The sequence below is a fragment of the Gigantopelta aegis genome, chromosome 2, assembly GCF_016097555.1.
Source record: "Gigantopelta aegis isolate Gae_Host chromosome 2, Gae_host_genome, whole genome shotgun sequence".
NCBI classification, from domain to species: domain Eukaryota; kingdom Metazoa; phylum Mollusca; class Gastropoda; order Neomphalida; family Peltospiridae; genus Gigantopelta; species Gigantopelta aegis.
Genome location: NC_054700.1, coordinates 34,669,970 through 34,697,497, shown reverse-complemented (window position 1 = coordinate 34,697,497; position 27,528 = coordinate 34,669,970). Strand labels below are relative to the sequence as shown.

Sequence of the window (27,528 nt, the reverse complement as noted above, 5' to 3'; positions counted from 1 at the left end):
GATTGGTTTGGCTTGAGTTGATTTAAAATGTGCATGAAGATGGACAATTTGTTTGGTTGGTGCTCAGTTGAGTTGGGTGGAAATAACATGCAGACCGAAGATCCCGTTTTCAACTGCAGATATAGATTTGTATAAACGGTTTTCAGTTGCAGCATGTGAAAAAAGGTAATGGTTGATTCTTTGCACTTTTTATTCCAATGATCTTATAACCCTTAACCCGCTAACTACTAAATGCTGTATATACATATATTTAGAGAGAGCTTTAATGAATGGTGGTGGATTGCTTCTATATTAACCCTTTCAGCTCCGGTCTGGAAGACTAGTGATTTTGTTGTTTTTGTGTTCGTTTAACAATGAATCACATTCTTCCATGACGGGGGTTGAGTCTAACAGCTTGCAGCACTCTTTCCTACCTCGCTAACATGACTGGACTGGTTTTATGGCTTCTTTGCCTACATACTCTTAACTTCTCCTCATTTTACCAGTTTTAACACCAATTTCTTACAGGTCTTATCCTTCATGGCATGTCAGAGGGAAAACATTTTAAGAGGTGGGGGAGTGAGATTTAGAATTGAAATCTGTCGGTGGAACCGGAACCGTTTTTTTTTTTCCTGTCCCAAACAGTGCCCCATGATTGCTATATCAAAGGTTGTGGTATGTGCTGTCTTGTCTGTGGGAAAGTGCATATAAAAGATGCTTCGCTGCTAATGGAAGAAGTAGCAAGGGTGGATGGGTTGGGTTCGTTTGGGATTTTTTTTTAAACTAAGTTTGAATTTCATATGATTAACATCCATTAGCCGATTATTCATTAATCACTATGCTCTAGTGGTGTCATTAAACAAATTTTGATAGATATATATATATACTTCTTTATTGTATACAGGCACGTAATAAATTTCTTGGACTTCTCTACTTTAAAAGTATGATGCAATCCATACAATTTATTTGTGGTTTTTTTGTTTTTTTTTAATTGGAATGTTCAAGCAGTTGTCCCGTTTTGATTAGTCCTGCATGCCATACTGCTTTGCAGGTACATGGCTAGACTGTTTGCTAGCAGCTTTGGGGTTTTACCTGGTCCTGGTGGATCAGGTGTCTTGAAAATGTATGTAATTGGTTTGGCAGCTGCATCATAAATATTAAACTGCATGTTTCAGTTTTATGATAAATTTGTCAATAAAATATCAAATTTAAGCTTGATATTATACGTTTTAATGTAGCAAAAAGAAGACATTAATTTAATAATGTGGAAAAGTTGTTTTCTGATATACATTTGGCACCTAACTATTTAAAACTAGGTATTAGAAATATGTTTAATAGTGTATTGTGTTTGTTGTATTTTGATGTATTCAAACTGTATGCCCTGTTTGTAGTTAATAGTTTGTGGATTACTAATGTCCTCAAAATTAAACATTTTCTTAAATCATTTAAATCATGCTAAGAGTTTTGGCTGCATCAATGGGTATTATTTGATGAAGACAATTAAGTCTTCCTTGCTAGACCAATTTAACATGAGGCATCGTGAATTACTAGAATTACTACATCTAATTACAAGGGGATTTACGGCTCTTCGGTTTTTTGTTTTCGGTTCATATGAGGATTATCTTTCGACATTGATTAGCATCACATAACCTGGAAATTTTCTTTTATAAAACTGGTAGCACAGATTTGTAAGTTACTTCGCTACTTCTTTTTGTCTGAAAATTATAATGAAACTTGAGACTGTCTGGAGTGGATGCATCATGAATAATGGGGGGTGGGGAGGGGATTAATCAATCATTACATGGTAACATTAGAATTGTATTGATTGAAATTGTTGGGGGTTTTTTAATAAAAATTTTTAGCTTAAACTACAGACGTTATTGGACACAAATTAGCCAAATTATTAGTCCCTCTTTTATAAGTTTCAATTGTTCATAGTAGATATAATAGTTGGGTTAATAATCTTGCTACAAATAAATAATAGTTGGGTTAATAATCTTGCTACAAATAAATAAACGTATCTCAGTAACGTGATTTTTTAAAGATATGTTTTTTTGTGTGTGGGCTGGTTCATTATAGAAGTCGTGCTGCATATTGTATTATTATTTTGACTGAATGTTGGTATCGGTATGGTTATGCAGTACATATTTATTATTTTTCATGTCACCAGACTGAAGGGGCTCGCCAAATATTGATTTGATTGATGGTGAGTATTCACGGTACTTTTAAAACTTGTTTCGCATCTCAGCTGTACAAAACAGGGATTATGTTGTCCTTGGGGTAAAATGCTTGGTCTAAATGTCAGCACTGTGGCACACAAATTCTGAATGAACATAAGGTGTGCGTTTGGTCATTGTGCTCTCCAGAGATGAAAATTCTGTCGAGTTTTTCAGAAATTTTATATTTTAGCACTGTCTAAAAGCTTGTCATGTTCTTGTTCTTTGAAGAGCTCACAGTAACCCTGCCTACTTTTCAAGAAGCTTCAGTTTTTTTAGATACCACCCCAAACCATGTATATTATGTCATGGCATATCTGACTTGGCTTGGAGTCGGGATTGTTAGGTTCCTGCAGAATGCTTGATCAAAACAAGGTGCATGCTATGTTCTTCGCACAATCCGATAGTTAAGACAGAATTGTCATTTGGAACTTGTGCATTTGGTTGCAGTATTTTCATTTCAGTGTCCATGGCAGAATTGTCAGTCAAAATGTATACATTTAGTCACATGACTGAATGCAGTTTCCACGGCAGAATTGTCAGTCAAAATGTATACTTTTAGCACATGACTGAATGCATTATCCATGGCAGAATTGTCAGTCAAAATGTATACATTTAGTCATGTGACTCAGTGCAGCTTAAACACCCCAATTTTATATTTTTTAACGGCTTCATGATAACACACAAGCTAGTGCTGCAACGATAAACCGGTATACCGCGATAATTGATCAGCTCGATACGAACCGCGGTACAGTTTTGCGTATCGCGATTTTTATACGCTATTTTTTTTCCTTGTATTTTATTTGACTTGAAATAGGCAAATAAACAAACAAAAACCACATCATTTTATTAATTGGTGGTGACAGGAAGTGTAACTATCACGTTAAGCGTAGTCGGCTTACTTGTTGGCATACGAAGTGATAGGTCGGTTATACTTGGTTCTGACTTCTAAACAAAACGTGTTTAATGTCCATTGAAAATAACCAGTTAACGATAATTACAAATAAATGTTTTGTTACTTACACATTATCATTCATTGTTCATTTACGTTGGAATACAGCTACGGCTATCATCTTCAAAGAAATAAACCAACAAGTGAGAATCACACTTCGCTGTTTTTCACTGAACTCGGAATACTTCAGCCGATCGTTCAAAATACCTCGGCTCTGGTTTGGTCGATCTGCCGAAACATAGCGACTCAATACGTACATTTCCGTGTTAAGCGAGCAGCAACAGAAAAGCTCGATAGTAAGGATTTCCGAATGTGACAATTTATAAATAGTTTGACACCGTCACACCGGTGTTCTAGTAGACAAGTATTGTGTTAAAAAATAAAAATATGGCCTAAAACATTTAGCCTGACAGCTGAAACTAATAAAAATCATTAAAAAGTTATGCCTTCTGTTTTCATTAAAAAAAAAGACCCAACCCATAAATTTAAATTATATCAAGTATATTGCAATACATATTGCAGTACGGTTTCTTATATCGCAATACGGTTTTGACCGTATCGTTGCACCCCTAACACAAGCCATTAGTACAGTTTTATTTCGTCTTGAACAGGAATGCCAATCTTTTTTCTTTCTTAATATTTTATGTCAGAAATATTCTTGAATGAATGAATGAATTCTAAACACTACTAATTTTTGTTGTGATTTTTATGTATATTTAAATTACTGAATAGGTTCTTCCCTTTCTCCCCTTCCTCCCCCCTTCCCCCCCCCCCCCCCCCCCCCCCCAGTAATTAGTATTCTAATTTTGTTGCCATTAAGACATTTGTGTGTTGACTGCTACGGCAATTACAGATGGTTTGGTATTATGCTAGGTATCTTCATAATGAACCAGCCTGCAACACGGTTAGACTACCGTTAAATAGACTAGGTTGTGCAACAATCTTCTATTATAGATGTATGATGGGGTGTAATGGGAGGTTGGGTGGGGTGGGGGTGAGCAGGGAAAGGCACTCTTTTTAATGTAGAAGTACCCTTGTCTAGCTGTAGAAAACACTGTTACTGTGCCCCAATTCATCTCTTTTTTTTTACTCCGTTCCTGGGTTGTATTTTAGCTAATATATTGAACATTGAAAGTTAATACCATGAAACTTCGTAACCAGTACACCTGTCACACTCTTAAGTTTTTGTTGTCATCATTGTTGTTGTTTTGGTGGAGGGGAGGAGACTGGCCCTATTTAAATTTCTTGTGTATTTTAGTAAATTTTATTATTTTTACAACATGCATAACTGGAGAACTCATGTCTTTTTAATGGCTAATAAATGATTTATGTACACAATGGAAGCCTTTTTAATGGCTAATAAATAATATATTTACACAGTGGATGAACTTTATTTTTAAAAGAAGCAAAATATATAACAAAAATATTCACAGGTCTGGTTTGTCATTCAATTCAGGTCTTTCTGACGTATTTTCATGGTATCTTTGTATAACATTCAGCCAGTGCACCATGACTGGTTCATCAAAGGCCGTGGGAAGGTGCATATAAAAGATCCCTTGCTGCTAATTTAAAAGAGTAACCTATGAAGTGGCGACAGTGGGTTTCCTCCCTCAAACCGGCCTCGGTGGCGTCGTGGCAGGCCATCGGTCTACAGGCTGGTAGGTACTGGGTTCGTATCCCAGTCGAGGCATGGGATTTTTAATCCAGATACCGACTCCAAACCCTGAGTGAGTTCTCCGCAAGGCTCGGTGGGTAGGTGTAAACCACTTGCACCGACCAGTGATCCATAACTGGTTCAACAAAGGCCATGGTTTGTGCTGTCCTGCCTGTGGGAAGTGCAAATAAAAGATCCCTTGCTGCTAATCGGAAGAGTAGCCCATGTAGTGGCGACAGCAGGTTTCCTCTCAAAATCTGTATGGTCCTTAACCATATGTCTGACGCCATAATCGTAAATAAAATGTGTTGAGTGCGTCGTTAAATAAAACACTTCTTTCTTTTCCTCCCTCAATATCTCTGTTGGATGCCATATAACTGTAAATAAAATGTGTTGAGTGCATCGTTAAATAAACCATTTCCTTCCTTCCTCCTTTGTGTAACAAAACAACATGCCACACACTATTAAAATAAGGCTACGAGTTGAAACACATACACACACAATCTATTCTCATTGCACATAGGAAATTTTTGCATTTAAATAAATAATTAATACTCAAAATTGTAATTTTAGTTTTAAAATGTTCTGATTAATGGTATGTCATCATTAAAAGTATGTTTGTACAAACTAATAATCTACACTTCGTGTAATTTCATTATTTTTATGATGCATATACTCCTAATGTACCTGTTTTGTTTATTCTGAACTGTACAACATTTTCGCTAGAAATCTTAAAACTGTGTTCTTTTTCATTTCAGCATCAAGAGTTTTGCCAAGTATTAGAACAAAATCACTCTTGTCTCAGAATTTCTTAGGATTGGTGAACATTCGACACATGGTTTCTCCCATTCAGTGTGCACTATGTTGATGAAGATAATTATTCTACAAACCTCTATGTTGGAGGTAGTTTTGGGTGATTAGCAGCATGGTGTCACCTTGGATTGGACGCTTCCATGTTTTAGACTCTTAGATCAAAAATATTCACAGTGTAGAATCCTCATCAGTATACTACTATAATATATTTCATTTGAAATGTTAGCCTTTTATTCTGTTACATATGCTTATCCATGAAAGATGATGGGGAGTTTGTGAACTGCATATTGATGTAAATTTTCCTACGTCTAGTACCTCATCATTCATATACCACTTACGTTCATTACAAATGTTGACATTGTTTTCTTCTCTTCACAAATATGGCTTTAACGAGAAATATAAGCCATTTTAAAAATATTTGACATGATTTTTGTTTTTTTAAATCTATTGATGGCATACAGAGAGGAGAACGTTTCTTTTTCTTTACTTTTTTTCTTTTTAACATACCTTATGTTAATTTAAAGATGGAATCACTCATTTAATCATGGTTAAATTCATTGTATGAATTAAATGGCAGCACAGTTGTAGCATTGTTTGGTAAATTGATCATCTGTTGTCCAGAAATAAGAAAGATCAATAGTTTTTTAATGTAACTCTTAAAAAAAAAAAATCTTTTTTTTTTTCTTTTTCATTATATCATGTTTTATTTCATGTTTTTATTGATACCACATGTTAATGACTTGTGTTTGTACAATAAACAGTTCCTATGATTTATCTTTTATTGTTATTTTTTCAGTACTGTAGGTCTTCAGACATATCTACTTGGGAGGGATGAAGGGGTATTTTTTTTATTCTGCCACTGTCTACAAAATGAAGAAAAATTCAGCAAACACTATTAAGCATTTGAAATGTTTAGGTTTTGCTCCTTTCCAGTTGTTTGGATGGTGCATATAAAAGATCCCATGCTACTAATAGGAAAAAAATGTGGGTTTCCTCTCAAACTATCAGAATTACTAAATGTTTGACATCAAATAGCCGATGATTACATCTATGTGCTCTAGTGGTGGTGTTTTTTTTTTTTGCCTTAATGAGAGATGACATTGTGTAATGGTCTTGTACTCCAACTGAGTTGAAGCCAGTTCAGAGATCCAAACCTAGAACCTACCCGTCTTGAAGCTGACAAATGCAGTTCTTTTTATTTCTCTCACAAGCAGAACCAGTGGTACAGCCTGTAGGATGAAATGAGCCGTGTTTTTCAGTTTTGCTGTCACCATGGAACTTTGTGTGTAGGGGAGTCTTGATCATAACCTACACCAGTATTCCAATCTATAGAATAAAATTAGCCATCTTTTCCAGTTCTCTACTGTCACCATGGAGCTTGGTGTGTTGGGGAGTCTTGAAGAGACAGTCTGATTGTTTCAGTCCTTGATAGGTTGGGCATGTCTATAGGCTGAGGGGCGAGACGTAACCCAGTGGTAAAGCACTCGCTTGATGCACGGTCGGTTTGGGATCGATCCTCGTCAGTGGGCCCATTGGGCTATTTCTCGCTCAAGCCAGTGCACCACGATTGGTACATCAAAGGCTGTGGTATGTGCTATTCTCTTTATGGGGTGGTACATATAAAAGATTCCTTGCTGCTAATCGAAAAGAGTAGCCCATGAAGTGGCGACAGCAGGTTTCCTCCCTCAATATCTGTGTGGTCCTTAACTATATGTCTGACGCCATATAACCGTAAATAAAATGTGTTGAAGAAACCATTTTCTTCCTTTGTCTATAGGCTGTGGTAGTGCTCGGTAGTTTGGTCTGTCAGACCACAACTGCAAGTTGGTGACGGTGCTGGCTTCAAATTTTTCAACATGTGATATGTGATTGCTAGTTTGTTGTGGTTTGTACAGAGTTTCAACAGTGCGACTATAAACTACAATAGACTTAACTTTTAACATGTGCATTGCAAAGAATGAATGGAAAAGATATTTGATATCTACATGTATTGATGGGGATTGGGGAACACAATTTTTATCAAGATTTAATTGAATAGTTATGCCTGTATGAAAAACAGAGATATAATGTGACGCACAAAATCAGTACTGTGGGATTCATTGCCAGTAACATGGTTAACATATTAATACCCTGTTGAGGCTTTTGGTTGTCACGGTTTATGTGTTCTCTTCATGCAAGTTTTAGAGTGCATATTGCATATATGTAAATTCTGAATGCCATGGTTAAAGGGACACCCTAGTTTTTGAACACTGTCATATTTTTCATTATTAAAGCCATTTATGATCACTGAAATCAAACTACTTCAATTAACTGTGTTTCTGGTCATCCTGGTGTTTTTAATACATTGTACCACAAAATGCATTTTTCTTATTTTAAAAACGCACATTTGTCTGACGAGTAATAATTATGGAGTCATGGTACGTCACAGACTTGTTTCACTGTGTTGTATCCAAATTTGTTACAGGTTTGTAATTACCCAGATTTAGTGTCCATTTTTATGGGTTGAAACTAGGGTCTAGGTGAAAAATATGCCTTAGTGTTTACAAAACTAGGATCTGTCTCTTTAAGTCTGATACTAATTCTTAAAATGAGATGTTACCAATGAATTAATGTTTAATGACATCTCGGCACAAAAATATATTGGGTTATTGGGTGAAGAGATTTTGCAATGTTGACATGGTTACGGTGTGACACCATCTACACTTATGATGAATAAATATTAAAATATTTTCTGTATAATAAACATTTATGGTTTCATCTCTGTGAATAACTGTCAAATGGTGAAATAGTAGAACAATATTTTGGTTGTACCATCTGAGAAATCACCCACCCCCAAAAACCACGAAGATTCCAGTTACGACAAAAATCAAAAGTTTGATACAATTACACATTCATCCAATTAAACCTGCAAAAATAAGAGAATACGGAATGAATATTTATCTAACAATACCTCGACACATTGAAATTATATTTATTTATATACATGATCAATACCCTGATGATAAGATGTTATGGTGTCGACATACTTTGCTTTCTACCGGCCTCGGTGGTGTCGTGGTTAGGCCATCGGTCTACAGGCTGGTAGGTACTGGGTTCAGATCCCAGTTGAGGCATGGTATTTTTAATCCAGATACCGACTCCAAACCTTGAGTGAGTGCTCCGTAAGGCTTAATGGGTAGGTGTAAACCACTTGCACCGACCAGTGATCCATAAGTGGTTCAACAAAGGCCATGGTTTGTGCTATCCTGCGTGTGGGAAGCACAAATAAAAGATCCCTTGCTGCCTGTTGTAAAAGAGTAGCCTATGTGGCGATAGCGGGTTTCCTCTAAAAAACAGTGTCAGAATGACCCTATGTTTGACGTCCAATAGCCGATGATAAGATAAAAAAATCAATGTGCTCTAGTGGCGTAGTTAAATAAAACAAACTTTACTCTTTTTTTTTACTTTGCTTTTTCTTTCAACAAAAACTAAAATATTTTATATATGATGACATTTACCGATTCAGCTTTTTAAGAAACATCAAAGAGCAAATTAGCATGAAAATATTTCAGTTGTTTCTATATGCAACACCAAAAAAGCAACACTGCTAGTTGCCATTAAAATTGAATGTTGGATATATATAGAATACTAAACAAGCTTGTTTCTTATACATGTACCATTTTTATAAAATGAGTGAACAGTTTGGTATCTTGACGAGCAAAAGCGAGACAGATCCCAACACTATTCACGAGTTTCATAATGGTATGACAGGCAAGCAAGTTTAGTATTTTATTTATTACAAACCCAACTGCAAACAAGCTGCAATGCAGAAGTAAACGGATGTCGAGATCTACATGTTATTTTTTTATGAATTGGGGTCAGCAGGTGATCTATATCGCACTCATGTCACGCTTATATTACACTAGTTAGATATTGAGTGATTGTTATGACATGAGCGATATCTTACACTGGTGTGTAATAAACAGGATACTCCCCGAGTGTCTTGTCGTATCATAATTTATTAGCATGATTTGATAAAAGTATGAAATCTGAGACTTGCCATTCTTTTTATCATCCATTATTATTCTTTTCATTTGCGACAATTGTAAACAATGTCAGTAATATGGTTTGAATGTCACTATGTTTGGCAGTGTAGACTCATTAACTAGCAGAACAACAGTCGCGTGATGTCATTAATGTTAGATTTAGCGCTGAAACATACACAATGAATGAATGAATGAATGTTTAACGACACCCCAGCATGAAAAATACATCGGTTATTGGGTGTCAAACTATGTTAAATGCAAACAGTGAAACATACATGTTGACGTAACAAAAAGAAGCAATATCTCCTGGGAGAATATCACAGGAGATATTGCAAATTATAATGCCAGTGATATCTCCTACAAAAGCCTTTAATGGATGTTAAAATTACATGTTCAGTCAATTAAATGACTAGGACAATAGGAGTGCAAAGCCTTTAATGGATGTTAAAATTACATGTTCAGTCAATTAAATGACTAGGACAATAGGAGTGCAAAGCCTTTAATGGATGTTAAAATTACATGTTCAGTCAATTAAATGACTAGGACAATAGGAGTGCAAAGGCCACCTCATCACATTTTAAAGTTATTTCATGGCTAACATATTGTTAAGAACTACATCCCACCTCTCCACACTAAGAACTACATCCCACCTCTCCACACTAAGAACTACATCCCACCTCTCCACACTAAGAACTACATCCCACCTCCCCACCCTAAGAACTACATCCCACCTCTCCACACTAAGAACTACATCCCACCTCCCTACCCTAAGAACTACATCCCACCTCTCCACACTAAGAACTACATCCCACCTCCCTATCCTAAGAACTACATTCCACCTCCCCACCCTAAGAACTACATCCCACCTCTCCACACTAAGAACTACATCCCACCTCCCCACCCTAAGAACTACATCCCACCTCCCCACCCTAAGAACTACATCCCACCTCCCCACCCTAAGAACTACATCCCACCTCCCCACTCTAAGAACTACATCCCACCTCCCCACCCTTAGAACTACATCCCACCTCCCCACCCTAAGAACTACCTGTACATCTCACCTCCCCACCCTTATAGCTACTGGTACATTCCACCTCCCCACTCGTAGAGCTACTGGTACAATCCACCTCCCCACCCTTAGAGTTACTGGTACATTCCACCTCCCCACCCTTAGAGCTACTGGTACATTCCACCTCCCCACCCTTAGAGCTACCTGTACATCTCACCTCCCTACCCTTAGAGCTACTGGTACATTCCACCTCCCCACCCTTAGAGTTACCTGTACATCTCATTTCCCTACCCTTAGAGCTACTGGTACATTCCACCTCCCCACCTTTAGAGTTACTGGTACATTCCGCCTCCCCACCCTTAGAGCTACTGGTACATCCCACCTCCCTACCCTAAGAACTACCTGTACATCTTACCTCCCCACCCTTAGAGTTACCTGTACATCCCACCTCCCTACCCTAAGAACTACCTGTACATCTCACCTCCCCACCCTTAGAGTTACCTGTACATCCCACCTCCCTACCCTAAGAACTACCTGTACATCTCACCTCCCCACCCTTAGAGCTACTGGTACATCCCACCTCCCTACCCTTAGAGTTACCTGTACATCTCACCTCCCCACCCTAAGAACTACCTGTACATCTCACCTCCCCACCCTTATAGCTACTGGTACATTCCACCTCCCCACCCGTAGAGCTACTGGTACATTCCACCTCCCCACCCTTAGAGTTACTGGTACATTCCACCTCCCCACCCTTAGAGCTACTGGTACATTCCACCTCCCCACCCTTAGAGTTACTGGTACATTCCGCCTCCCCACCCTTAGAGCTACTGGTACATCCCACCTCCCTACCCTAAGAACTACCTGTACATCTTACCTCCCCACCCTTAGAGTTACCTGTACATCCCACCTCCCTACCCTAAGAACTACCTGTACATCTCACCTCCCCACCCTTAGAGTTACCTGTACATCCCACCTCCCTACCCTAAGAACTACCTGTACATCTCACCTCCCCACCCTTAGAGCTACTGGTACATCCCACCTCCCTACCCTTAGAGTTACCTGTACATCTCACCTCCCCACCCTAAGAACTACCTGTACATCTCACCTCCCCACCCTTATAGCTACTGGTACATTCCACCTCCCCACCCGTAGAGCTACTGGTACATTCCACCTCCCCACCCTTAGAGTTACTGGTACATTCCACCTCCCCACCCTTAGAGCTACTGGTACATTCCACCTCCCCACCCTTAGAGCTACCTGTACATCTCACCTCCCTACCCTTAGAGCTACTGGTACATTCCACCTCCCCACCCTTAGAGTTACCTGTACATCTCATTTCCCTACCCTTAGAGCTACTGGTACATTCCACCTCCCCACCCTTAGAGTTACTGGTACATTCCGCCTCCCCACCCTTAGAGTTACTGGTACATCTCACCTTCCTACCCTAAGAACTACCTGTACATCTCACCTCCCCACCCTTAGAGTTACCTGTACATCCCACCTCCCTACCCTAAGAACTACCTGTACATCTCACCTCCCCACCCTTAGAGCTACTGGTACATCCCACCTCCCTACCCTTAGAGTTACCTGTACATCTCACCTCCCCACCCTTAGAGCTACCTGTACATCTCACTTCCCCACCCTTAGAGCTACTGGTACATTCCACCCCCCTACCCGTAGAGCTACCTGTACATCTCACCTCCCCACCCTTAGAGCTACCTGTACATCTCACTTCCCCACCCTTGGAGCTACTGGTACATTCCACCTCCCTACCCGTAGAGCTACCTGTACATCTCACCTCCCCACCCTTGGAGCTACTGGTACATTCCACCTCCCTATCCTTAGAGCTACTGGTACATCCCACCTCCCTACCCTTGGAGCTACTGGTATATTCCACCTCCCCACCCTTAGAGCTACCTGTACATCTCACTTCCCCACCCTTAGAGCTACTGGTACATTCCACCTCCCTACCCGTAGAGCTACTGGTACATCCCACCTCCCCACCCTAAGAACTACATCCCATCTCCCTACCCTTAGACCTACTGGTACATCCCACCTCCCCACCCTAAGAACTACATCCCATCTCCCTATCCTTAGACCTACTGGTACATCCCACCTCCCTACCCTTAGACCTACTGGTATATCCCACCTCCCCACCCTAAGAACTACATCCCACCTCCCTACCCTTAGACCTACTGGTATATCCCACCTCCCCACCCTAAGAACTACATCCCACCTCCCTACCCTTAGACCTACTGGTATATCCCACCTCCCCACCCTAAGAACTACATCCCACCTCCCTACCCACCTCCCTACCCTAAGAACTACATCCCACCTCCCCACCCTAAGAACTACATCCCCCTACCCTTAGACCTACTGGTATATCCCACCTCCCTACCCTAAGAACTACATCCCACCTCCCCACCCTAAGAACTACATTCCACCTCCCCACCCTAAGAACTACATCCCACCTCCCCACCCTAAGAACTACATCCCACCTCCCCACCCTAAGAACTACATACCACCTCCCTACCCTTAGACCTACTGGTATATCCCACCTCCCCACCCTAAGAACTACATCCCACCTCCCCACCCTAAGAACTACATCCCACCTCCCCACCCTACTAGTAGTTCTTTTTCTTGTGAGATCTGTCAGTACTTGTGAGATCTGTCCGAACTTGTGAGATCTGTCCAAACTTGCGAGATGTGTCCGTACTTGCTCAAATGATGCGGTTAACTGTCCGTCCCTTGTGTAAGAATTCCGTCTCTGTGGTGATATGCTCCTGTTGTTGCCCATAACATCCTCTATTGATACGTGTTTATCGACGAACTCGCTCCATTCCATTCAATCCGCTTGGAAGTGTTTAAAGTAATAACAATGCCTGCGCTACAAGCCATGCATAATTAATACAAATCGTTCAGTACCTTCCATTGTCCTATAAAACATCCCATTTAGTGCCCTTGATGACTCCTTGCTTGACACACAATAATATCACAAAGTAGGAGGCTTTTTGATCCCAGAGTGACATTTTACATGTAGTTCCAGAACAGATTAACAATTGTGATCACTTCAGTGCACAAACATGGTCGGGTAACAAACAAGAATTGTCATGGTTTGTTGGTACAGTGTGTAACTTAACTCTTTTGATGTATCCAGCTCTGAGGATGGATAACTGAACAATGCATTTGCATGTGATAGTTTAGACAACTTGGAAATCAAATTGAAAATTGGCACCAGAAAACTAGATGTTACCCTTTTTTCTTTTCTTTTTTCTCCTTAAAAAAACAAACAAAAAAACAAACAATAACAACAACAAAAAAACCCTTCCCAAAACCCCTTTTATAATAAAATATGTAATCCCAGTATTGAGCCTTAAAATTTGAAGATTTGTTTGTTAAAGTTTGATGTGGAAACAATCAAGGGTCCAACTTGGACATTATAATAATACAAGGGTCTGTTGTGTACATTAACATAAAGCAACCTGTTTTGTAGATTGAACAGCATTGAAAATGTCATTCCCTCCAGTGCACCATGACTGGTATATTAAAGGGTATGTGCTATCTTGTCTGTGGGGTGGTGCATTAATAGATCTCTTGCTACTAATAGAAAAATGTAGTGAGTTTCTTAGGTGTCCTCTCTAAGACTACATGTGTATGTCAAACTTACCAGATGTTTTGACATCCAATAGCTGATGATTAATAAAGCAATGTGCTCTAGTGGTGTTGTTAAACAAAACAAACTAAAGAAAGAAAGACAGAAATGTTTTATTTAACGATGCACTCAACACATTTTTACTTTACGGTTATATGGCGTCAAACATATGGTTAAGGACCACCACACAGATAATGAGAGAGGAAACCCACTGTCACCACTTCATCGGCTACTCTTTTCAAATAGCAGCAAGAGATCTTTTATATGCACCATCCCATAGATAGGGTAGTACATACCACGACCTTTGATATACCAGTCGTGGTGCACTGGCGGGAACGAGAAATAGCTCAATGGGCCCACCGACGGGGATCGATCCCAGACCGACCGTGCATCAAACCAGCGCTATACCACTGGGCTACGTCCCACCCCTCCAAAACAAACAAAGTAACTATTGAAAATGTACCATCCAATTTTCAGTTATTACTGCTGTCAGGTGTGTGAGGTTACCATAAAACATAGTTATTTTTTCATTTTTGTTCTTATATCCAATTAGTTTGAGATTGATCCCTGTCAGTAGGCCCATTGGGCTATTTCACTCAGACATTAATTTCTGTACATCCGATATGTTTCTGGTCATCCTGGTGTTTTTATTGTCACAAATTGCATTTTTCATATTTTTAAAAATGCTTGTGCGTCTGAAAAATGACAGTTACGGAATTGAGTTTTAGTTTGATTTCTCACGCTGACCATAAAATTTAAGGGGAAAAGCTATTATTTCTGTTATTTCAGGCACATTGTACAATGACCTAGAGGTCAAATGAGCGATTTTGTAATGTAGCTATGCGTGACATCAAAAGTCATGTCCTGCTAGTAGCAGCATCATATTCTGTCATGACGGGACGTAGCCCAGTGGTAAAGTGTTCGCTTGATGTGCGGTCGTTCAAGGATCGATCCCCGTTGGTGGACCCATTGGGCTATTTCTCATTCCAGCTATCCTGTCTATGGGATGGTGCATATAAAAGATCCTTTGCTGCTAATCGAAAAGTGTAGCCCATGAAGTGGTGACAGTGGGTTTCCTCCCTCAATATCTGTGTGGTCCTCAACCATATGTCTCACGCCATATAACTGTAAATAAAATGTGTTGAGTGCATCTTTAAATAAAACATTTTTTTAATGTTTTTTCATATAACATTTCCTTTCGAGTGCATCATTAAATAAACCATTTCCTTTATTTCCAATTAGGTTCAAGCTATCTGGACTGTCTGTCCGAGACCGTAGATTATTGATTAGTGAGAGGGTGGGAGCTGGTACTGGGAGACGAACTCAGGACATACCAGCCTCATGTATGATGGCCACTACACCACCGAGGTCAATACACAACATAACATGTGGAACATGGTGTATTAAAACAATATGTGCTTTCAAAAAACTTGAAAAATATACACCAAGGTGAGTTGCATATGTCACATATATCATTATGGTATTAAATGAGCTCAATAAAAACTGACCATAGATCACATTTAAAGGCATTAAAGAGACATTCCTGAGTTTGCTGCATTTTTAAAGATGTTTTCAACTAACCGAGACATTTTAACGATTGTAATTACATATCAAACATATTTTTCTGCATAAAATATTAGTGGCTTTATATTAAACATGTTTTTGATCGTTGTAATATTTATACTAGGTTAAATTTCATTTTATTTCCTAAAATGTGTTTTTTCATATGTACAAAATTATTTGAAGACAAAATCCAGTTTGGGCTTCTTACAAATATTAAGATGACCGGAAACACATTGAATATTCTAAACAAAAAATATATATTTAATATGGAAGTTTAATCGTAGAAATATTTTATTAGTCAGAAACATCTTACAATGCAGCAAACTCAGGAATGTCCCTTTAATGTCTATAACGGTAAATACCACTATTGACACCCCAGGAGTATGAATGAATATATTGGCATGCATCACAGGCTGGAATGTGAGATAGCACTACAGTTTGGGAGTCATCATTCAACAATAATAAGACGGGTACATTACCATGAAATTGCAGAACTTAAATATCCTCTTATTTTTATGCAGAGATGAAAGCAGTTATTGCAACAGCCGAAGTAGACGGTTGTATCTGAATGGGTACTGTGTATTTCATGGTCAAAGAAAAAAATAAAGAAATGTTTTATTTAACGACGCATTCAACACATTTTGTTTATGGTTATATGGCATCAGACATATGGTAAAGGACCACCCAGATATTGAGAGAGGAAACCCGCTGTCACCACTTCATGAACTACTCTTTTTGATTAGCAGCAAGGGATCTTTTATATGCACCATCCCACAGACAGGGTAGTACATGCCACGGCCTTTGGTATGCCAGTCGTGGTGCACTGGCTGGAACGAGAAATAGCGCAATGTTCATGGTCATACAAAACACACACACACAGAGCTACATCCTGCTGAAAAGAACCGGCCTCGGTGGTGGTGTGGTTAGGCCATCGGTCTACAGGCTGGTAGGTACTGGGTTCGGATCCTAGTCGAGGCATGGGATTTTTAATCCAGATACCGACTCCAAACCCTGAGTGAGTGCTCCGCTCGCGACTGTCTAGAACCCCCCCCCCCCTGCTAAAATTCCTGGACACACACACCTGTACAGCAAGATGCAAAGTTGTAAGAGTTTAGTGAATTACGTCCCAGAAAAGGATTTAAGGAGTGCTGTAATGGATAAAAATGGAATGGAACCCCCCACCAAAAACCCAGTTGGTACACTGAGTAGGACTGATCCTATACCCGACTACACCTCAAGCGTTTTACCACTCATCCATACTGAACGACCGGCCTCGGTGGTGTAGTGGTTAGGCCATCGGTCTACAGGCTGGTAGGTACTGGGTTCGGATCTCAGTCGAGGCATGGGATTTTTAATCCAGATACCGACTCCAAACCTTGAATGTGCTCCGCAAGGCTCATTGGGTAGGTGTAAACCACTTGCACCGACCAGTGATCCATAACTGGTTCAACAAAGGCCATGGTTTGTGCTATCCTGCCTGTGGGAAGCGCAAATAAAAGATCCCTTGCTGCTAATCGGAAAGAGTAGCCCATGTAGTGGTGACAGCAGGTTTCCTCTCAAAATCTATGTGGTCCTTAACCATATGTCTGATGCCATATAACCGTAAATAAAATGTGTTGAGTGTGTCGTTAAATAAAACATTTCTTTCTTTTCCATACTGAACAGCACTGAAAATGCAACATTAAATTTTGTTCTTTTTGATATTAATATTCAGTAGCTAAAACTTGCAACATTGAAATTTTTTAGCATTACACTAGAATACAGAATTAATGTTTTAAACAAATAGTTAAAAGTTTGCTTTGTTTAACGACACCACTAGAGCACATTGATTTATTAATCATTGGATGTCAAACATTAGATAATTTTTAACATAGTCTTAGAGAGGAAACCAGCTGCATTTTTTCATTAGTAGCAAGGGATCTTTTATTTGCACCATCCCACAGAAAAGGATAGTACATACGATAGCCTTTGATATACCAGTTGTGGTGCACTGGCTGGAACAAGAAATGGCCCAATGAGCCCACCAACGCATATCTATCCCAGATTGACCACACATCAAGCGAGCACTTTACCACTGGTATCCTGCTGTGAAGACCCCCAAAACATTTGTTTGCATAGATTATGACCGAAGCACAACACTGGTGTGTTTTATATGCTGTTCAGTATATTACCCAGGTTGAAAAGAGTCATCAAGTACACTAAATTGATGTGATCTACAACAATGGAAAATATTGAACGATTTTCATTAACAATGCACTACTGGTGGCACAGCCATTATTTACTTTCAACAGCGTGTGATACATGTATATTTTAAAACATAGAAACGGTCATTGTTTATTTTTAATGGACAGATCAAGTCTTTGCATTTCAAGGGGTGGGAAGTAGCCCAGTGGTAAAGTACTTGCCTAATGCGCAGTCGGTCTTAGGATCGATTCCTGTCAGTGACCCATTGGGTTATTTCTCATCCAGCTAGTACTCTACAATTGGTATATCAAAGGCCATGCTATGTGCTAACCTGTCTGTGGGACGGTGCATATGAAAGATCCCTTGCTACTAATGCAAAAATGTTAGTTCGTTTTGTTTAAAGACACCACTAGAGCATATTGATTTATTAATCATTGGCTATTGGATGTCAAACATTTGGTAAATTTGAAATATAATCTAAGAAAGGAAACCCACTATATTTTTCCATTAGTAGCAAGGGCTCTTTAGGTTGCACTATACCAATTAATTTCCGGCTGGGTCGAAGTTCGAGGTGCACCGAACTTTTGAAAGAGAAGTTAACACCACAAGTCCTGTGATTGGTTATAAATGTGAGTGTGTTGGTTGTAAAAAAAATTAGTTTCATCTGGGCTAAAAATGTATGCAATTTTATTTGATGTAGTACCACCGTGTCAAGTAGCCTTGTGCTTGGAACATGTATGGGGTACCTGTAAAAAAAAGTACTCAAATTTTGTGCGAAACTAGGGGTGTTGCAGAAACATCTGGTTATACCGAAAATGAGCCATGAAAGGTACCATTTTCTGCAATTAATACTTTGAGGTAGGGGTTGTAGTACTGATATTTATGGGTCACAGTTTGGTTGATATATTGCATATAGTGTTTTTAAACACAAACGTTAACATGGTCGCCTATGGGATTTGAATTGGTATAGTCCAACCTTTAATATGCACCATCCCACAGACAGGATGGAAAAATGTAGCTGGTTTCCTCTCCAAGTTATTTTTCGTGCTGGGGTGTCATTAAACATTCATTTATTCATTCCTTTCTAAGACTATATGTAAAAATTATTAGATGTTTGACATCACAATAATCAAATATTAATAAATCAATGTGTTCTAGTGGTGTTGTTAATGTTAAACAAACTTTAATTAAATTTCAATGTACAGCTTGCATGTGTGTCGGAAGAGCGATGGACATTTACTCTTAAACTAACATAGCATAGTGAAACTTGTCTCAACTCGATCACGCTGGGGACCTAATATTTAGTAGATCTGGGCCCATACTTATAAAACGTTTAGAGTCCAGACTCAATCACTAATGACATCACACCGGCCTCGGTGGCGTCGTGGCAGGCCATTGGTCTACAGGCTGGTAGGTACTGGGTTCGGATCCCAGTCGAGGCATGGGATTTTTAATCCAGATACGGACTCCAAACCCTGAGTGAGTGCTTTATTTAACGATGCACTCAATACATTTTATTTACGGTTATATGATGTCAGACATATGGTTAAGGACCACACAGATTTTGAGAGGAAACCCGCTGTCGCCACTACATGGACTACTCTTTCTGATTAGCAGCAAGGGATCTTTTATTTGCGCTTCCCACATGCAGGATAGCACAAACCATGGCCTTTGTTGAACCAGTTATGGATCACTGGTCGGTGCAAGTGGTTTACACCTACCCATTGAGCCTTGCGGAGCACTCATTCAAGGTTTGGAGTCGGTATCTGGATTAAAAATCCCATGCCTCGACTGAGATCCGAACCTAGTACCTACCAGCCTGTAGACCGATGGCCTAACCACTACACCACCGAGGCCGGTCGTTCAGTATGGATGAGTGGTAAAATGCTTGAGGTGTAGTCGGGTATAGGATCAGTCCTACTCAGTGTACCAACTGGGTTTTTGGTGGGGGGGGTTCCATTCCATTTTTATCCATTACAGCACTCCTTGAATCCATTTCTGGGACGTAATTCACTAAACTCTTACAACTTTGCATCTTGCTGTACAGGTGTGTGTGTCCAGGAATTTTAGCGGGGGGGGGGGGGGGGGGTTCTAGACAGTCGCGAGTGGAGTTTATGGGGCATCAAGCTATGCTCTCCCAGAAAACATATTGAAATTAGCTTGAGTAGGGAGGGGTTTTGGCCACTGAAACCTTCCCCCTGCACACGCACCTACAGTACAATGCAAAATACTGTCAAGGATGCTGTTTAAACGGTGTTCTTATTATGCAATTAGTCACACCAACATCGCATGTGATTTGTTGGCCCTATAAAAATTAGAACATCTAAGACTGAAGTAATTCTGATTTAGATGTTCTCACAGTACAATTCGATCTCATGCGACTAATCACATAATAAGAATACCCCTTAAAAAGTAAAGTTTATTTTATTTAACAACGCCACTAGAGCACATTGATTTTTTTTATCTTATCATCGGCTATTGGACGTCAAACATATGGTCATTCTGACACTGGTTTTGTTTTTAGAGGAAATCCGCTGTCGCCACATTGGCTACTCTTTTACGACAGGCAGCAAGGGATCTTTTATTTGCGCTTCCCACAGGCAGGATAGCACAAACCATGACCTTTGTTGACCAGTTATGGATCACTGGTCGGTGCAAGTGGTTTTACACCTACCCACTGAGCCTTGCGGAGCACTCACTCAGGGTTTGGAGTCGGTATCTAGATTAAAAATCCCATGCCTCGTCTGGGATCTGAATCCAGTACCTACCAGTCTGTTGACCGATGGCCTAACCATAACGCCACCGAGGCCGGTGAATACCCCTTTAAGACAGCGCTCTTGCAACTTTGCAATCTTATAGTGCAATGCAAGGAGACTTACAAAGACAATGCAATGTTGCTCATTTCATTTCACTTCAACTTATTGTCGTGCTTATATCCAATTAAGGTTCAAGCATGCTGTCTTGGGCACACACCTCAGCTATCTGTCAATGACAGTGGGTTAGAGGTTAATTGGTTAGTGGTTAGTGAGAGAGAAGAGGGTGTAGTGGCCTTACACCTACCCATTGAGCCCTCAAGAACTTGCCCTGGGTTGGCGCCGGTACCGAGCTGCGAACCCTGTACCTACCAGCCTGTAGTCCAATGGCTTAACCACTGCACCACCGAGGCCGGTGCAATGTTGCTCAAGAGACCTTCAAGATCTCCTTCAGTAACACCGGTCTATGAGGTGGAAGTGGGTTCCTTCTCGCATTATCGGCTGTTAGATGTCAAACATTTGGTAATTATGACTTGTCTTAGAAAGGAAACCTGCTACATACCCCAGACTTTGATATACCAATCGTGGTTGCCTGGCACTTTTTTAATATCAGCATAGGCCTGTGGATCTTTTTTAATCATGGTTGCCTGGCTGGAATGAGAAATAGTCCAATGGGTCCACCGACAGGGATCGATTCCACACCGACAGTGTATCAGGCGAATGCTTTACCACTGGACTATGCCCCACTTCTCTCATCACCAAATACAAGTATAGCAATCATCATTATGTTGGATCCCAAACAGCTGTAATGTGTTTTAAAAATGTACTACGTGTCATTAAACACCTTTGTTTAGCTTTGGATGTCACATGTATGGCATTAATTAATCGATGGTGTTTGCTGATTAAAAATGTTAAGGCAGAACCTGGTTGACTCCAGATTTAATAGGGATGGAGAGTAAATATTTATGAGAGTAAATATTTAATATCTCCGAGTTTTGTCTTCTAAGGACGGTGTGTTTATCTCTTATATTGTGCTTCCCACTGATGGCAAGAAAAACTAACTGATAGCACTGGTGTAGCAAGGAAGAAAAGAAAGAAATGTTTTATTTAACGACGCACTCAACACATTTTATTTACGGCGTCAGACATATGGTTGGAACCACACAGATTTTGATGTCGCCATTCATGGGCTACTCTTTCCGGCAGCAAGGGATCTCTTATTTGGTTCCCACAGCAGGATAGCACAAACCATGGCCTTTGTTGAACCAGATATGGATCACAAGTGGTTTACACCTACCCATTGAGCCTTGTGGAGCACTCACTCAGGGTTTGGAGTCGGTATCTGGATTAAAAATCCCATGCCTCGACTAGGATCCGAACCCAGTACACACACACACAAACACACACACACACACACACACACACACACACACACACACACACACACACACACACATATATATATATATGTATATATGTATAAATATATAAAATCATCACTGCTGCTACAAAGTGTGGGGCACATTCCCCCTTGCTTCCCCCTTGCCCCCACCCCCGCTTCCTATGCCAGTGTAAGATATAACAAGGAAGGAAGGAATGTTTTATTTAACAACACACTCAACACATAATTATAGTTATATGGCATTGGTCATTGGTTAAGCACCACACAGATTAAAACATTTATGAGAGAGGAACCTGCTGCCACCACACAAGCAAGGGATCTTTTATATGAGCATCCCACAGACAGGATAGTACATACCATAACCTTTGATATACTGAGAAATAGCCAATGTTAATTGGTATTTGTCAAAGCTCTGCCAAGACATATAATGATGAACTAGATGAGGTTAATATTTTACGTATTAAAAAACATGAGTAGCAAATTCTATTTATCCTATAACACATTTAAAATAACATTTCCATTCAATATTTAGTAAATCATAGTGCTAAAGTCGCCTCCATCAATAATGTGACGTCATCACAATTAGCACAAATTAGTTTGACGTCAGACATTTTAACTAAATATTTGAAAACATTACATTCAGATATACAGGTCTTGTTGGCATGTAAACAAATGATCCAGTCACAGAACCACTTTATTACTTAGACCGTACCAATTTGCCAGATTGAACACATTGCTATAAGCACTACGATGGGGCTTCTTGCGTGAGATGTCAACATTGTGCATCGCCTGTTTTAGTAACCGCTTTTACTTTTTTCTACTTTTAATGTTAGTTTTTAACCAATATAGAACATTCTGCTTTTTTCTCTGTGTAATTACAATTGTTTCTGGTAAAATATTAAAGGTTTGTGGAACATTTTATGATGAAATTTTCTAGATTTTGTTGGTTTTCGTATACAATTAACCGATGTTTGTCTTGATAAAGCTATTCAAATATGCAGCATAATTTGTACTGATTTAATGTTAAATGGTTCTGTGCAGCCGAATAATATGCAAATAACCAATTTATGCTATAATCTGATATGCAATAAAGTGGATTCGACTGCATACTATTGTTACACGGATTAATATTCTATATTATCACATGGGATTATGACGTGGATATCATAGGTAAGTTATAGGATAAATTTCTATACAGGTTATAGCACTTTTTTAATATCAGTATAGGCCTGTGGATCTTTTTTAATGCTCCTTTGCCTGTCTGAGGGCAAAAAAAACCCTTAATAGGACAACCCGTTGTCCAGCTTTCTCCCAGGATTTTGGTTCAAGTAAATAACTGACTAAACGTGACTGGGGTACACTAAAGTAGGCTACTACACTTGCATGGGCTGGAATTACCATAAAGAAATCTTCAGTGTTCACAAGCTGCACACGTTTGCAAACTATATGCACTTCATTGTCAACTTCAATCTAATAGCAATTGGACTGGCACATCAAAGGCCGTGGTATGTGCTATCCTGTCTGTGGGATGGTGCATATAAAAGATCCCTTGCTAATCATGGAACAAAGTAGCAGGTTTCATCTCTAGGACTATATGTCAAAATTACCAACTGTTTGACATCCAATAGCTGATGATTAATAATCAATGTGCTTTAGTGGTGTCGTTAAAAAAAAAAAAAAAAAAAAATAATAGTAATTGCCATTACAAAGCTGTCTGCCATGAAATAATCAGTCAAACAGCAGACTACTTGTGCAGATATATTTATAGATTGTGGACAACCAAATAGGATGATAACTGTGATCTGTGGCCTTCTGTCACATATTATAGCCAAAACTAAATAGCACTCGGAATGTTTATTTGAGTTCTAAAACAACACTAAAATTCAATCGCTAACCCTAGTGTTTGAATTGTATAAATAATTGGAACCCATTAGTTCAGCTACAATGAAATGACATAGCAATCAGAACATTTTATGCCTGAAACTTGGCATCCTTTACATTACAATTAAGCTCACAGACCATAGATTTGTGCATTAATCTTCACTTAGGAAATCACAAAATGAGCTTCATGTTCACACCCTGTATCAATGAATAGCAAAAAAAAAAAAAAAAAAAAAAAAATGTAAAAAAATAAATAAAAAATAAATAAAAAAAGAGAGAAGGAAAGAGTTAAAAACATTAATAAATTTTAATTTCAAACACATCAGTCTGATTGAATTGTGTGCATACATGATAAAGATTCAACAAAATCCAATGGCAGATTATGTCCAAGTGACTTTTCATTTACATTAAAGACAGTGCTGAATCAATAGTTTGCCCACTGAATAGCACAACTTAATTATATTTAGTTAATATTTCCTGAAACATATTTTATTTGACCAGCTACATAGTTGTCATATCCCATTTGTTATACTCATGAAAAGAAATAAGAGAACATATAAATATTAACAGCCAATACTGACTGCAACCAAAGCCTTCATGCACAGCATCAGGAAAATAACACTGTGACTGGAAAAACCAAAGCCTTCACACTGTGACTGGCAATAAACCAAAGCCTTCATCCACTGCATCAGGAAGATAACAGTGTGACTGGCAATCAACCAAAGCCTTCATCCACTGCATCAGGAAGATAACAGTGTGACTGGCAATCAACCAAAGCCTTCATCAGCATCAGGAAGATAACAGTGTGACTCAACCAAAGCCTTCATCCACAGCAATCAACTGGCAATCAACCAAAGCCAAAGCCTTCATCCACCTTCAGCACAGCAACAGTGTGACTGGCAATCAACCAAAGCCTTCATCCACTGCATCAGGAAGATAACAGTGTGACTGGCAATCAACCAAAGCCTTCATCCACGGCATCAGGAAGATAACAGTGTGACTGGCAATCAACCAAAGCCTCCATCCACGGCATCAGGAAGATAACAGTGTGACTGGCAATCAACCAAAGCCTTCATCCACGGCATCAGGAAGATAACAGTGTGACTGGCAATCAACCAAAGCCTCCATCCACGGCATCAGGAAGATAACAGTGTGACTGGCAATCAACCAAAGCCTCCATCCACGGCATCAGGAAGATAACAGTGTGACTGGCAATCAACCAAAGCCTTCATTCATGGAAGATAACAGCTTTCTTTATCAAACTTATCCACGGCATCAGCTATAACAGTGTGAGGCAATCAACCACTGAGATTCAGTCCACTGAAACTTATTTTCATGCTCAACACACACACCACACACACATCTCAGCTATCTGGGCTGTCTGTCGGGACAGAGGGTTAAAAGAGAAGAGGGTGTAGTGGTCTTACACCTACCTACCCATCGAGTCATTCAAAACTCACTCTAGGTGGGAGCCGGTACCAGGCTGCTAACCCTGTCCATTGGCTTAACACACAACACCACTGAGCACGTGCATCTGAAAAATACGTTATGGAGTTGAGTTTTAGTTTGATTTCTCATGCAGACCATATTTCTGTTACCTCAGCCACATTGTATGAGACAGAATGAATGAAAAGTTTAACACAACCCAGCACAGAGCCGGTCACCGGGCCTTTCTGTCCATTGACTGGCAATCAACAACCACATTGCAGCATGATGACTGGCAATAAATAGCATGGACTGAAGTGTTTGACTCAAAGCCCCAGCACAGCCTTCCATCAGCTGCATCAGGAAGATAACAGTGTGACTGGCAATCAACCAAAGCCTTCATCCACGGCATCAGGAAGATAACAGTGTGACTGACAATCAACCAAAGCCTTCATCCACTGCATCAGGAAGATAACAGTGTGACTGGCAATCAACCAAAGCCTTCATCCACAGCATCAGGAAGATAACAGTGTGACTGGCAATCAAACCAAAGCCTTCATCCACTGCATCAGGAAGATAACAGTGTGACTGGCAATCAACTAAAGCCTCCATCCACGGCATCAGGAAGATAACAGTGTGACTGGCAATGAACCAAAGCCTTCATCCACGGCATCAGGAAGATAACAGTGTGACTGGCAATCAACCAAAGCCTTCATGCACAGCATCAGAAAAATAACAGTGTGACTGGCAATCAAACCAAAGCCTCCATCAACAGCATCAGGAAGATAACAGGGTGACTGGCAATCAACCAAAGCCTTCATGCACAGCATCAGGAAAATAACAGTGTGACTGGCAATCAAACCAAAGCTTCCATCAACAGCATCAGGAAGATAACAGGGTGACTGGCAATAAACCAAAGCCTTCATCCACGGCATCAGGAAGATAACAGTGTGACTGGCAATCAGGAAGATAACAGTGTGACTGGCAATGAACCAAAGCCTCCATCCACGGCGTCAGGAAGATAACAGTGTGACCGACAATCAACCAAAGCCTTCATCCACGGCATCAGGAAGATAACAGTGTGACTGGCAATCAAACCAAAGCCTCCATCCACTGCATCAGGAAGATAACAGTGTGACTGGTAATCAACCAAAGCCTCCATCCACGGCATCAGGAAGGTAACAGTGTGACTGGCAATCAACCAAAGCCTTCATGCACAGCATCAGGAAGATAACAGTGTGACTGGCAATCAACCAAAGCCTCCATCCACGGCATCAGGAAGATAACAGTGTGACTGGCAATGAACCCCACAGTACTGAGATTCAGTCCATCATTACTTTCTTTATTAAACTTATTTTCATGCTTATATCTAATTAAGGTTCAAGCACACTGTCCTGGGCACACACACACACACACACATCTCAGCTATCTGGGCTGTCTGTCGGGACAGAGGGTTAGTTGTTAAAGAGAAGAGGGTGTAGTGGTCTTACACCTACCTACCCATCGAGTCATTAAAACTCACTCTAGGTGGGAGCCGGTACCAGGCTGCTAACCCTGTCCATTGGCTTAACCACAACACCACTGAGCACGTGCATCTGAAAAATAAGTTATGGAGTTGAGTTTTAGTTTGATTTCTCATGCAGACCATAAAAATTAAGCAGAAAAGCTATTATTTCTGTTATTTCAGCCACATTGTATGATGACCTAGAATGAATGAATGAATGTTTAACGACAACCCAGCACGAAAAATACATCGGCTATTGGGTGTCAAACTATGGTAATGCAAATAAATAAAGTGATGATCAACATCAATATAAAAATTCAAGACTTAAACAAAAACAGTGTAAAGAACTGTGCAAAAACACAAATATCACAGAATTTTACGGATACTGAATTTTACTCAAAACTTCAATTTTGTGCTGTATTGGCCATTCTCAAAGAGAATGTTACACCCCTGCACCACGGTGAGGTTACAGCACACGCAGGGGATGATGACCTAGAGGTCAAATGAGCAATT

The 27,528-nt window shown here is 39.8% G+C and overlaps 2 protein-coding genes across 4 annotated transcripts in view; both read left to right on the top strand.

Moving 5' to 3' along the window:
* The window catches only part of LOC121384357 (heterogeneous nuclear ribonucleoprotein K-like), a 65,242-nt gene extending 58,856 nt beyond the window's left edge, over positions 1 to 6,386 (top strand). For all 3 annotated transcript variants that reach the window (XM_041514724.1, XM_041514730.1, XM_041514739.1), the window contains 2 exons: positions 2,150 to 2,185; positions 5,560 to 6,386. In XM_041514724.1, the coding sequence (XP_041370658.1) occupies positions 2,150 to 2,174 (25 nt within the window). In that variant the 3' untranslated portion in view covers positions 2,175 to 2,185; positions 5,560 to 6,386. The remainder of the gene's footprint in view (positions 1 to 2,149; positions 2,186 to 5,559) is intronic.
* LOC121388319 (extensin-3-like) lies at positions 5,663 to 10,654 on the top strand. Its single transcript, XM_041519616.1, has 2 exons — positions 5,663 to 5,704; positions 10,250 to 10,654. Exons 1-2 carry the CDS (start codon positions 5,663 to 5,665, stop codon positions 10,652 to 10,654), a joined length of 447 nt encoding a protein of 148 aa, XP_041375550.1.
* The last annotated feature ends 16,874 nt before the right edge of the window (positions 10,655 to 27,528 follow it).

Coding starts and splice junctions, on each gene's coding strand:
- LOC121388319 (XM_041519616.1), top strand. CDS start 5,663: ATGTTGATGAAGATAATTATTCTACAAACCTCTATGTTGGAG. Junction 5,705..10,249: donor TACAAACCTCTATGTTGGAG/GTAGTTTTGGGT, acceptor CATATTGTTAAG/AACTACATCCCACCTCTCCA.